The sequence below is a fragment of the Dromaius novaehollandiae genome, chromosome 20, assembly GCF_036370855.1.
Source record: "Dromaius novaehollandiae isolate bDroNov1 chromosome 20, bDroNov1.hap1, whole genome shotgun sequence".
Classification (NCBI taxonomy): Eukaryota; Metazoa; Chordata; class Aves; order Casuariiformes; family Dromaiidae; genus Dromaius; species Dromaius novaehollandiae.
In genome coordinates, this window is record NC_088117.1 from 2,193,345 (window position 1) to 2,207,300 (window position 13,956).

The 13,956-nt window shown below is 41.6% G+C and overlaps 1 protein-coding gene across 18 annotated transcripts in view; it reads right to left on the bottom strand.

Moving 5' to 3' along the window:
* Window positions 1-13,877, bottom strand: part of EXD3 (exonuclease 3'-5' domain containing 3) — a 333,234-nt gene extending 319,357 nt beyond the window's left edge. For 11 of the 18 annotated variants that reach the window (XM_026106227.2, XM_064523550.1, XM_064523554.1 and 8 more), the window contains exons 1-2: window positions 12,812-12,944; window positions 5,911-5,978 (exon numbers count right to left, since the gene is read on the bottom strand). Coding sequence is in view for 3 of the 18 variants with exons in the window: in XM_026106225.2 (XP_025962010.2) it covers window positions 5,911-5,978; window positions 12,897-12,919 (91 nt within the window). In the remaining 15 variants the exon portion in view is untranslated. The other 7 variants (XM_026106225.2, XM_026106223.2, XM_026106236.2 and 4 more) reach the window with 3 other exon arrangements.
* Between the last annotated feature and the right edge of the window lie 79 nt (window positions 13,878-13,956).

Below are 13,956 nucleotides of genomic sequence, written 5' to 3' on the forward strand. Positions count from 1 at the left end.
AAAAAATAGCCTAAACTATGAAGGAAGGAAATTCATCTTACAGTTTAGAAACTTTTCCTGATGTTTACACATCACTTCAGTTTAAAGAACTGCTTATGATGGGAACATGATGAAAGCTGTTGAGCATGAAAGATGACATAAATGAAGCCAAAAGAAGCATCTTAGCCAGAACTCTATCAGAATACAGGAACAGATTAAGTCAGTTTGGGAGGGACTTCTGGAGGTCTCCAGCCCAATGCCCTGTTCAAAGCAAGGCCGACTACAAAGTTGGATATGGTTGTCCAAGAATGTTAGATAAAAGCACAACATAGTGCAATACTCCGCAAAATCTACAAATAAAGAAATTGTTCATACTAGTGGAATGCCCCTTTCATTTACTACTGCTCTGGGAAGATTCAAATTCTAAGATGTTTCCAAAAAAGTAATTGATGTGACAGCAGCCATTAAGAATAGCAGTCATCTGAAAAAGAAACAAATTCTATTTGAACATTATTATGAAGGTTTGGAGAACTTGACCTGGTAGAAAGGAGACTTAAGGACAGGACAGAGTCAGAGAGCTTAGGAAGTAAAATCCTCCCAAGTTCCATGTTTTATTTTATGTTGGAAAGGTACGCTCAGCCCTCCTAAGACAAACTCTGGCAGTGACAAAAGGCCGGGCTGCAGGAAAATAAACAAAAGCCCCAGTACGTCTGCATTCCACAGCCATGTTCAAAGGGTTGGGTTTTTCTTTTTATGCAAGAAAAATTTGCAGAGTTAACATGCAGAGGACCTGATAGTATCTAACTTGTCTTAGAGATGAACAGTCTGCTTCTTTTAGCACAGGCTCTAACCGTCCCCTGGCTTAATGGTCCTGACAATCCCTGACCAGTTTTTCTGCTAAAGGATGCCTGCCAGTTCCTAAAGTCTGCACACGCACTGCCAAAGATTGTGCGTTCTTCCAAGAGCTTTCCACCAAGGGACCTGCCTGGTATGGCAAGACCATTTCTTCTGCTGCCAGGCCTGCCATCTGGTTCAGGCAGCAACTTTTTCCTACCGCTGACTGCCAAGCTTTTAAGGTAGATCTTTTCTTATTCTATTCCATAACCTTTACATGTAGGATAAAATCATGCCGCATTTTTTAAAATGCCAGACAAATTTCTTCTGGCTGAAAACACAGTATTATTTTCTTCTTTTCACATCACTGTAAATAAATATATTGACACTTGAGGTAAGATCTGCTGTGCTGACATGAGAAGGAGAACTAAGGGAGACGCTGACAGCTGCCAGCAGTCCAACACAAACTGGAACTAGCACCAAAGAGACAGATATTAGAAGTGTTTTGCCTTTGACTGCACGCAGCCCACCAGGCTGCCAGCAGAGGATGGACAGATGTACGCCTTCAGAAGTGATTCGTGACGCTACAGGGATTAGTTGGGTGAAAAGTGCCAGGTAAAGGTTATAATCGAATGATTTAAGTGAACTGCTTTATCGAACAGCTCTAACATTCATTTATGAACCCTCATGCAGATATCAAGTGAGCCTTGCTACTCAAATGTTTTCTTGCAAAACAAGCATAACAGTGATGCCAAATTCATCAGTTTCCTGAGAAAAATTCTCCTCCATCTGGAAAACAGGAGAGGTCCAAGAAAGAACTCCTTCTCTGCAGGAGAGGAAGGTAGGCAGGAAGGAAACGTGAATTACATACACCTCTGGAAAAGTCCCCCTTTAAAAAAAGGAAGGAAATTGGCATTAATTAAAAAGAATACGTTGAGCATCACTGCACAAGCTGGGAAGAAAACCTAGGAAATCCTAGCTAAAGATAATGCTGCCTCCTCCTGTAACTGTTGGGCTTTCCACAGTCATTAGGAAGGGGAGAGGCAAAAGGGCCATTTTTCACTCTTATTTACACCACCACTTTGAAGTTACCTGCACAGAGTCACTGTTTGATGGCCACCTCTGTATGTCATCCTACACTCTTTCGTAATAGGGCTATTAAATAACATGTTTTTGCCTTTTTTTTTTAAGGATAGCTCATAACCAGAGACAAAGGCTCTGTTGATACAACATGTGGATTAAATCTAAAAGGAGAAAGAAAGCTGTTCTATTACACTGACAGTTCTGCACAGAGGGCTTATATCTAAATTGGTATAATAAATCAATAGAAAAGATTTCTGTTTGGCTGAACCAACCATTATTTAGGCACAGAACAAGAACATTTTAAAATTGCTCTAGATACTGTACATAAAAGGGTCTCTTTGGTTTTGTTCTTTTTTGTTTTCTCTTTTTTTAAGTATATGCCCAAAGTTTTGCATTTGCTTTGCTTAAAAACATTTACTTTTTGGCACTTAAATCTACTCCGAGTCAGCCAGCCAGAACCGCTGGGCTCTTAGCTAAGCCGCTCCTACCGAAAAGAGTTGCTTACTCCATCTGCATTATTGCATTAGGCAGAGGACTGGCCTAAACTTACGCTTTCCCCTATCATGTTCCTTGTCTGTGTTTTTACAAGTGCATGTTCTATTCCTTTCCCTAACTTCTACTAGTAGAGGCTTTTTTCACACTTACTGAAGCAGAAAGCACTCTTCAGTCACTGCTACCCACCAGACAGCAACTTGGCCTGCAATGTCCGAGACCAACGGAAAAGCCTGTCACATTAGAATCTCAATCCTGAGGCAGGCTAACAACAGAGAGGTGCTCAAGAAACTACAACCACAACTGTATCCCCAAAATACTGCCAAGAAATATGCATTTGCTCTCCAGATCCCAAAAGGACAGGCTGTTGCTGATACACATTAAAAAACAAGGACTTGGCAGAACATTTGAAGCACAACACTGATAACTATAAATGGGACCAAGAACTGCAGCAGTCTTTTTTAATAAAAATAAGATGGTACCTGGAACTGATTACAGATGACACTAGCATCCATTAATGACATTTAATACATCATGCCATGAAGATGGCATTGGCTAACCAATGTGAACAAGTCACCACACTACTCCAAAAAGTCTTCAAAGAGCGCTGAAAACCAAAATGTAAATTGTCAAAAAAAAAAAAAAACTTTCCGTTCCATAGAAATGTTCTGTGAGAAAATATTTGTAGGAGATGCTACTCAACACTGGAAAAAAGTATTGCATAAAAGCTTGCTGGAGCTCCTTATCAGCACTTTCTGTAGATGTCATTTGCTGCAAGTTTATTATTTTTTAGAACACCCAAACATCAAGCGTGGTAAAACACATGATAGGGCATCAACATATGGGTTGAGTATAACACCGAGGGCGGTAAAGATTTTAGCTGAACCTTCTGTCATTAAAAAGTCACTCCTAATATCACTTGCAGAAATCACAAGGGATGAGCTCTTCAAAAACCAATAAAAATATAACCTCTAGCCCCACAGATGAAAATGCTTTACACGTGCTGGGTTCCCCCCCCCCCCCACCAAGAAATTCCTTATTTATTCCATTTCACCTTAAATTCCATTTGCCAGTAAGGCAAATAAAGCTTTTCTCAGAAACAAGTGCTGATGCAGTTACTCAGACACTATCGCTGACCAACCTGCCTTGCATTCTGCCGTAGCTCAAGCTCACTGAAACAATCCAGGGGAGTCACACAACAGCCCTCGGATCAGGTCTGGTCTGCTGACTACATCTGGACTTCACCCCAAAGAAGCTAGTCTCTCTCACATCCCTACTTAATACCTCTTTTCTCACCTTTAAAAAGCACATGAGCACCCCTGACAAGTGGCTACACAGAAATCACCTACTAGTAGAAATGCTAAAACAGAAATGGGAATTGAAAGGCTAAGCAAAGCAATATACTGAAACTGAGATTTATGCTACATAGGCACAGTTCCAGCACAGGAGACATGCGCTTCGGTTTAGCCAAGCCTATCCAGTGTGGATATGATTCAGTGCTAATTGCTCAGAGAAATGTGTCAAGTTACACCAGTTTGGTATGCTTTTTTAAAGGCAAAACAAGGTATGTTTGAGTTAAAATTATGTTTACAGACCATCTGATTCCTGTATATAAAGAATGCTTCTGTAGACAAAAAACAAATATCAAGAAAATTCAAAACTAATGCAAATGATCTGGCTGTATCATCTTGCCCAAATAAAAAAAGCACCAAAGAAGCTGGGCAATAAACATGGTCTTAAATACGACTCCTCTGACTCCTGTTTTGTTCAATATATTTAATTAAATTTCACAAATTCTAAAACATTTCAGATTTCAAATTGCACTTACATACATAGCCTAATTCTCCCAAGGTAAAAATGATTATCTTCTTTATTTCACAAAGAGAGTGAAAGAACACACAATAAGCAATTTATCAAATACACAGAAGGAACTTCTGAAGGGCTGGAATTGAAGTCTTCTGAAGCAACTTACTGTTTCTGAAGGATTTTTTAAGAATACGATGACAGCCACACGAAAAAAATAGACAGTTGCCAAATGAGAACACATCTAGAATCAAGATAGCTGATGGGGTAAAGGCTATGAGAAAAGCAGATTATTTAAATGAATTAATCCACAGTTGGAAAAGTATGGTGAATTATCTAACAGATTGCTGCTATCTTCCACATACAACACAAGCATTAGATCAGCCCACAATATAGTCAATCTTGCCTGCTGCTAGCATCCTAAGATAGATTATGCTATATACTTCACTGTCTCAGACTTTATACTTTCTACTCCAGAACTGCAAATTAATAACTACATTTCCATCAGTACTTTTTTTCTCCTCCAAACAGGATGTGGTGAACCCTGTCCAAAACAGCAGTCTCACTACATGTTATTAAAGAGTGCCCTCTAACGAAGCCACAGTTCCATTTCACAACACATACAAGAGAGACTACAAAAAAATGAAATGAGACTTTCCAGACATTTCTCATTAAATGCCACACTTTGTTTCCATTTGAACAAATGGGGAAAACAGATCATATAAACTAAATGGCAAATGTTCCTGCACAGACACCTTGGATTTCCTTGTATTATGCAGACCCTCATTGGTACATATCTTGGTAGGTAGTTGGTACTATAGAGAAAGACAGGAGAGCACACCCTTCTCCTATGCTGAGAGAAGAAAGGATAGTGAAACAGATAAGGGAAAAAATGGGCTAGAGAATATGACAGGCAAAACAAAGCTCAGGTCCCTGGGCAGTTAACCCAGTGCAACTTTTCCAAGATAAACCAAGTTCTTCGCAATTTACTGTATCTGTAGGGAACGGCAGGGTAACTTTTCCACATGGGATGTAGTGAAATCAACTTTTAGAAAACGAGTGGAAAAAAAACAGAAGTGAAGCTTAAAAATCAAAGTGGAATCCTCATAAGTCTATTTGCTAATACATTGCTATAGCATAAAAATATTGCTTTGAAGGGATGCCTTCTTTGAAGAGTGGTCATACAAAGTACAATGATGAAACAGTATCTGCTGCAAGTTTGTACAGCTGGTACTTGCTCTATGGTCAAGTTCACTTTCACCTGTCTACAAAAGCACAATACACTAATAAAATATCCTACAAACACAAGACAGTATCACTTTCAAAGAAAAAGTCTGTATGGAAAAACTGACACTGATCCTCAGAACAGAAAGCAGTTTTAACGATCTCTATGTCAAACTGCTCCACTTACTGATCTACCTATAAATACCCACGGAGGGTATAGCTTCTCAGGGTGGGGGTCCGAGAAGTGATGCCAGCCTAAGCAGTTGCTGCCCTCTCCCTCCCACCCGTTTTGCGCCAAGGCACCCTGCTCAGTTGTCCCCCAAACACCCAGACTACAGGCATAAGGTGAAAGAGATCAATCAAGTGACCAAAATTTAAAAAGTTTCTAAAAGCCTAGATAAGACAGACTAGAAAGGGGCAGGAACTCCTTAAACTGTACTGCCCGCCCCCCGTCAAACTACACTTTGGACTCGGGTCCAGAGGCAGCAAACTTACCCCTGAAGGAGGATGTGAGCGTGTTGTTTGCAGAGTGATGTCTGGACAATTCCCTGGTGATCACAGATCTGCAAGGAATTAAACAGGCCTGTTAACATCTGCAGCTTTTTGCACACTTACCAACACAACACCTAAGTTCCACTGAAGCAATCTCAATTTAGGCAAGCACTTAAGTACCTATTTAAGTGCCATCTTGGAAAGACATGGACTCAAGTAAACGCTGAAATGCTCTTTTGAACTGAGACCTTACATACTTATCAATATTTTTACTTCTTGCTAAACATCTTTACTATAATGTTAAGATCATGTGACAAAGAGTCACAAAAGACTAACAAAAACAAGACAAAGACATTACAAAGCATTAATAGAACCACTGCCCTATTTCACAGATTATCCATTTTGACAAACAGATCATCATCAGGAAACCTCCACTCCCATTCATCTGAATGAACTAGTAGCAACAATTGCTTACAAAACCAAAAAACAATGAAGTTTTCAACTACTCTCCTACTAAAAACCTGCTTTGCAGTCTGGACCTGCAGCTATTTATCATTAAAAGCAAAATTGCACAAAAAGCTAACCCAATTTCCCTTCTTTTGTAAGAGTATGAGATTTCAGTCCCCAAAGAATACTTTCCAAAAATGTACAGACAATTGTATAATCTAAGAAAACCCATGTGGATCAATTTTATACAGCAAATGTTTCCCAAGCAGCGCAAAGTTCCTCCTGTGCTTTCTCCCACATTTTCAAACGTTCCTCCAAGTGCTGCTATTTTCCAGCCAACTTTTTTTCCCTGACATAACAACTTATTCCTTGAGGAGGTTCAGGCAGAGTTTGACATTAAAAAGATCAGCAGTAGATAGACAGCGTCCTGGATGTTTTTTTAAAAAGATTTTTCTTTTGTGAACACATAACCCGAACAAGAGTCAATGAAATTGCATGAGATTCAAAAATAATAAAGTGCCTTCAGAACCATATAGCAGAAAGTTTCAGTACTGAATGAAGGTTTTAGAAAAATGTAAGATCAAGAAAAAGCAAGAACTGAAAATTAAAATATTTTACATCCTAAGCTATAATGGCTGCTACCAGAAAAAAAAATCACATCCTTGTGATTTTTTTTAAGTATGATAATGAATACAGTTATTAATAGAGAAGCAGCAATTCACGTATGACAAATTTTTAAAATAGTGAAGTTCAATGAAGGATACAGCGCATCCTAGTAACTAAATAGTACAGCTACACACATAGCTATCAGGGTAACACCTTGTATCGTAAAGTATTCTGCTTTTTGAAGGAAACATCAGCAACAACCAAGAATAAATTGCATTGTAAGGGTATAGCAAATCCTGTATAGCAAATCCTGAAACAGAAAAAAAATGCAGCATTGTTTTAATCAGAAAAGAATAATCTAAAAATGACAGTAGCTACACATTTAGACTTAACTTGAAATCTGTATATACCCTTGGCACAACTGGAAAAGCAACAAAAAGGGAAGGAACATATTTAAACATAAGTGTCACACACCAGCCTCTTCTCGCTCCACTGTGGGAACATACAACAAGGATCATAATGCTAAGCTTAGCAACACGTACTTCGCAAAACTAACAGGGGACAGATCTCACCTAAATAGACGTGTGCAGACATATTTTGTTAGTAGACTCAACAAGGGTTTAAGACTGAATTGGCTTCTGTACCACTACACAAAAATAAGGAGTTGACACTACTTTCTCTTTGAAAGCTACCATCACTAGCAGTGGCATATAAGACCTCTAGCACTAGCAATTTCTAGCTCTGTATCAAGACACCAATGTTACCCTTGCCTTATAAATCCGTTTCAGAACTGGTTCTAGCACCACTGCTGCTTAAATGTTCATACAACATAACTTAGAACTTCTTTCCTTTAATTCTTCCATTATTTATGTTTACATTTTCTTTATTAGCAACTCCCTTCTTCTTCCAAATCCCATTACAACTTTAAGTAGGGTTAATGCACAACTTAGCGCCAGTGTGATATATTGCTCAGAGAGCAAATAACCTATAAAACATAACAGTCTATGGGACAGGAGTTTTAGCTTTTTCTGGTATGACCAAATTCTGAAACGCTTCATTATTAATTAGCTTCACTGGTCCACCCATGAAACTGAAACTCAGATGGCTGAATTTTCTCTGTATGAAAAATTAACACAGGATTTTTTTCCAACCTTATACAGAAATTTATTGGAAAATAGCAGTTGCCTCCACCCTCAAACCTTACAGCCAACACCAAGGGCTATGCCCAAAGTGTTATTCCAAGTGAGCAGCAAGGTTGAGACAAAAATTATTAATTACACGGCCTGGGTTTTCTTGCTTGATTTTTATCTGCAGATCATAAAGCACTACTTGCCCAAAATCATCCAACAGGAAATTAGCAGAGCTGGGAAAGAATACACTGCTCGATCTCAAACAGTTGGACAACACTCACCTTCCAGGCCCCAGTTTTGCCATTTGGTTGTGTTGCAACATCAAAACCACATGTGGGTTGACAAAAGAAACAGACCTACTTCCTGGGAAAACAGCTTTCCAGCCTTCTCTCCTGATACAAATCTAACTGGAATTTCTCTTCAACCCTCCCTGATCCCATGCAGACTCTCTCCTCTTTCATTTTCTCCCTCAAGAATTTTCCAAGCTTTTATCACTGACCTCTACCACAGCTCTTCCTGTATTACAGTAATTTACTAGACATTAGTTTAATTAAAAAATGAAAATGGGAAACATCAAGATGTTCAGTGCTCAGTTTGTCTCACTTCTGTTAATTCTACTCCTTTCACACACTTTGCCTGTTGTTTTTATCATCCCTTCCTCCAGTGTGTGCAATTAGGACAGGGAGCTGCTCGAGCAGGCTGTCATTATTTGGCTGCATAGTATCAAGCATACTCAGAGAGCTGCAGAAAAACATGAATTATTTTAAAGCCACTGGCATAGAACACAAACTCAGTAACTAGCTTTCAAATCAAACTATTGAAACTTAGTTCAAGAGAAGAGCACCCTTAAGAACTACGAAAAATGTCAAACTGCTTCTCATATAGCTCAGGTGACCTGCTCTTCAGAGGCTCTGCTGGTGGGACACTGCTGCCGCATACTCCCTACCCTTCATCCCCTCTCCTCCCAGGCTGCATCACACATAGGCAAGTATTTAATGCAAGCTGGACTAAGGTTATTTTATCACATGAGCAACTGCTTTGGTTGTCAAAGAGTACACAGACCCTGCTCCTCTTACAGTTCTTACCAACTGTAAGCAGAGGTATCACTGAATCGCAGGACACTTGAGGTTGGAAGGGACCTCTGGAGATCTAGTCCAACCACCTCTGCTCAAGCAGGGTGATCTACAGCAGGTTGACCAGGACCACATCTAGTTCGGTTTTGAGTATCTCCAAGGATGGAGACTCTACAGCTTCTCTGGGCAACCTGTTCCAGTGCTCGGCCTCCTTCCCATTAAAAAAGATTTTCCTTACGTTCAGCTGGAACTTCCTGCGTTACAGTTTGTGCCCACTGCCTCTCATCCTGTCACTGGGCACCACTGAGAAGAGTCTGGCCCCATCCCAACAACATCCTACATCCCCATATCTGCAACCTCTGCATTAAGATCTGAGCTATAACGTATGAGAACTTCCTTGCATAGTCTAGCAAAGAGAACTCACCACACTGCAGAGAACAATCCCTCACTTCTCTCCTTCACTCCTCTCCAAGCTGATTTTGAAGCACAACAGAAACTACATGTTTCAGCTTTGCAAATTCATATTTACTATGGCTCATGCTAATGACCTATGCTACAAAATGTTCCTTTTCCTGGGACACAAGGTAATGTTGTGTTTAGCCTCCCTGAACTGTGCGCTCTGCGCATCCCACATTGGCCCGATGCAATTTCATACGATGAGCATATCCAGCTCCCCCAATAAAGAGCTGAGTGTGCTGCAACTGCTAAACTCTGTCAGCAAAATTTTGTGCAGATGAATCTGTTATGATTACTTCTAATAGAACTACTGCCTCAAACACTCCAAAAAGATTTTCTGATAGACTGACTTGTATTCCAGAATACATTTTGTGGTTCTCTACACACTAAAAATTCTGACTATCCCTGCACTACTTGCTTGTGCATAAGCAAGTACAAGCAACTGAGGGAAAAAAGTGGCACCACAAGTCATGGATTTTAGTGATTCTTGTGCCAAAAATATGACACATGGCCTTGAGCAAGTCACTGTTAGTTTCACTATTCACAGAAACACAGGAGACTTTTTAATAGAAAGCCATAATTTCAGAGTTAGAGGCCAGGGTGAGTCAACAGATGCTCTAGTTGAGCCCATCATCCAATATTCTTTTACAAAACATACCAACTGAAAGCACTATGATCCTACCAAAACAATAACTTTAGAGAGAGATCCAAGATCCCTTTATGAGAACCTGATGAGATGACACAAGTGCCCAGAAAGTCCTAGCACAAAGATTACTCTCTCACTGAAAACGCAAACCTTGTATAATGCCTTAACAATCCGTCCCGGGTGAAAATCCCTTCCTGACCTCAAATCTGGCTCCAACTGCAAACATGAGGAAGACATAGTAAACTGACAATGAGGAACGGGATTCTCTGAAGTAGTACTGCATGCTGATTTGCCCAACTCAGCATCTAAACTCTGATGTTTTAGAAAATAGTGAAAAAATACACTACCTTTATCTAATTCGCCTCTAAAGAGTAATAATAAAAAATCCTTCCTGACTCCTGCAAAGCATCCAAAAGCACAAGGCTAGTTAGTTATCTTAATTTAGAACTAAATCCCTTTTAAGCAAGACAAAAATTCTGCAGGCAAGCAAAGATGATGAACAAGCAGACTAAGAACCACAAATCTCCACAAGGGCTACTGAATCTCACTGACTTCCCGCAAACCACATGGACACCCTTGTACCAGTAAGCTCCCTGAGTATTCAGGTTTAAGCCTTTCTTGTAAAATGTGATCTAGTTTCAACTTAAAGGCTCCAAATAATGCACAGCCTTTAACCTCTCCCATAAACTACCCATATAATTAGCCTCTATCACTGCTAGGAAATTGTATCATGTTTAGAAGAATTTTGTGTAGCTTTGACTTCCAGTTACCAGATCTCATTACATCTTTGTTGAAAAGACTGAAAATACTCCACTATCAGATAACTCTTTCACATGCATGGATTTCCACAGAATGACTGAGTCACTTCTTGACCCTCTTCCCTTAGATGCGCCTGAATAAACTGAGCTCATCAAGTCTTTTTTTTTTTTTTTTTTTTACATGCAGTGTTTTCCAGACCCAGAACATCTGTGGCCTCTTTAACACTCCAGTATTTTCATATCCTACTTGAAGAGCTACTATAACTGGACATTGTTTTCCAGTAGCAGTTCTAACAACACTGTACACACAAACATGGTAACTTCAATTTGATTCTCTTAAATAAAATCAGCTCTTTTCCCACAACACTTAAGTTGTGATGCAACTAAATCCCACAAGTCACTGTCTAACAGTTTCCTACCACACAGAGGTGGCAATATTGGTTTCTGGACTTAACGCATTCCTTTTAACTATATTAAGAACCTTCCTACCCTTGGGACCATTTAACCAGGAGGCTCAAACCATGCTATAGCAGTAACATCTCTGTCACTGACCATCCCACCAATCCATCATCAGCAAACTTTATCAAAAAGATTAGAGACTGTCTTTGCTAAAATTTAAGTCAGTCATTAAGATGTATTAGTATTTGAACAAAGAACTGGTAAGTAGCAGATCCAATTAGAAATAACACCCTCATTTATGTCTTCCTGTTAATAATTAAGATACCACATTTGGTCCTAAGCTCATTCTTAAATTTTGCCTTAATGCCATATATCAGTACCTTCATTTAATCAAAATGTTAAATCAAGTCAAATTCCTCTGAGAATTTCAAGTATGCGATAGTAACTGTATTAACAGCTGACTTGCTTAAACAGATCTTGTAATCCCCTCCAAAGAAAGGACACCAGGTTTGTTAAAAATGAGCAAATAAAAAGAAAACACAATCCACACAACTTTTTTAATGGTATGTTTGGCCTTAAGGCCTACAAATGTTCATTGTACTTGCAGTATCTAATTATGTAGAAAGTTCTAATTTGCTCATTTTTTGTTATTTTTCACCTGCAATCGACATCAGGTTAAGAAATATGTACTTTTTTTCTAAAGCATACTTCATCTTTTTATATACAGGAACAACATTCACAGTACTTCTAGTCCTACTGCATTTTTCCCCCAGTTTTCCAATGTGTTTAAAATCAGTGACAGGGAGCTCAACTAATTTATTTAAATGAGAGTCTTTTAGTTCAAAGAGACAACACGCCTTCATTAAAAAAAGAACTCACTGTTCTATCTCAATCACATGAAAAACAGTAGGATATTTGACCCAGATACTGTGTAAAGATTAACAGCAATATGGAAAATGTAAACACTCAACAGTGTTACCAGTTCCATCTTGCTTTTTTCCTACTAATATTTGAAAAACGTGTTGCTTATAACACGACTGCCATGAATTCCTTTGGCTTCCATTGGTAGCTTAGAATTCATTCCAATTATCTGTAATTATGTAACTGCCTGTAAGTAATGTAATACTTTAATGATGTAAAATTATAAAATACATAATTATTTGTAATTATGAACTTGTAATGTCCACTCACTGTCCATTTCTATCCTATATACCTGACACCTGATCATTGCTTCCCCAGTCTTTTGGGTTTTTTTGTTTAAAACTAAGGAGGCCTTTGGGCCCAGAAGTTTTTCCCCACACCTGCAGTTAGAGCTGACTCTGCACCCTTGAAAAACTCCCATTTTTCACGAGCATTTTCCCCCAAAACATAAAAAGTTCATGTTGCTACTAAGGTAAAGTTCTATGTTCCCAGTAAGATGCGCCAGCAGCTGGCTGGAACTTCAGCAGACTGCCTTTTTTCATCCAGAGCACACCTATCATTGGTGCCATGTTCCATCCGCAACAGTCAGCTCAAACTGGTTGCACCTAAGAAACAGCAATGGTTGAGGCTGGATTAGGAGTTTCCTGCCCTTCAAAAGTAAAAATAAGAATCCAGCGTCCAGCTGCCCTGTGCTGGGCGCAGAACCTCCCTCAAGCAAACGCCTCTCAGGCAGCACCGCCACCTCCTTCCCCCGCGGCAGCACAGCGCTCCGGCGGCGGCAGCCGAGCCACCACCCGGCCCCGCGGCCAGGCCGCGCCCCGCCCCGGCGCCGCCAGGCTCCCCCCGCCGGGGGACGGGAGGCCGCGGCGGGGCAGCGCCCGGCGTTACCTGCGGCCCGTCGGGCCCCGCTGTCCCACCGGCAGGGCGGGCGCCCGGAGCCCCCCCGCCAGCAGCGCCGAGCCGGGCGCTCCTCCAAGCACTGGGCCTCACAGAGCGCCCCGCCGCGGCACCCGTACCGCGCGGTACCATAAATACGGCTCGAGTGCACCCCCCGTAGAGCACCCCCCCCTTCAAGCACCGTATTGGCGCCCCGTGCGCGCAGCTCCACCGAGAGGCACCAAGGAGGCCGTGAGACGCGTCATGGCTTTATTTCGGCTGAGAAGTGCGTACACCCGGAGCGGCCCCGCCGCCGAGCCCCGCCCCGGCCCCTGCTCGCCGCTCCTCTCTCGCTTTCGAGGCTCAAGTCCACTTCGCCCCGCCGGGCCGGCAACGACGCGCCGGGCTCCGCCTCACAGCGCCGGGCCCTGCTCCCCCCCACCCTGGCACTGCGCGGGGAACGGGGCCCAGCTTCACCCCGGCAGCCCCGCGGCCCAGGGGCAGCCCCGGCCCCTCATAGGGCTGGGCTGCGCGGAGCCGCGCCCCGGCCGGGCAGCTGCCCCGGCACGATGGCGCGGCCGCCAGCTCCTGCCACTCACCTGGCACCAACCCGGAAACGGCGGCTGGGGCTGCGCTGTCCGTCGCTAAAAACCTTCCCCGGTGCACCCTCTCCTCCGCTCCGGGTGGCACACCAGCTTCGCGGCCCGAGACGGAACTTCCCGTGCCGAGCCCCGCGC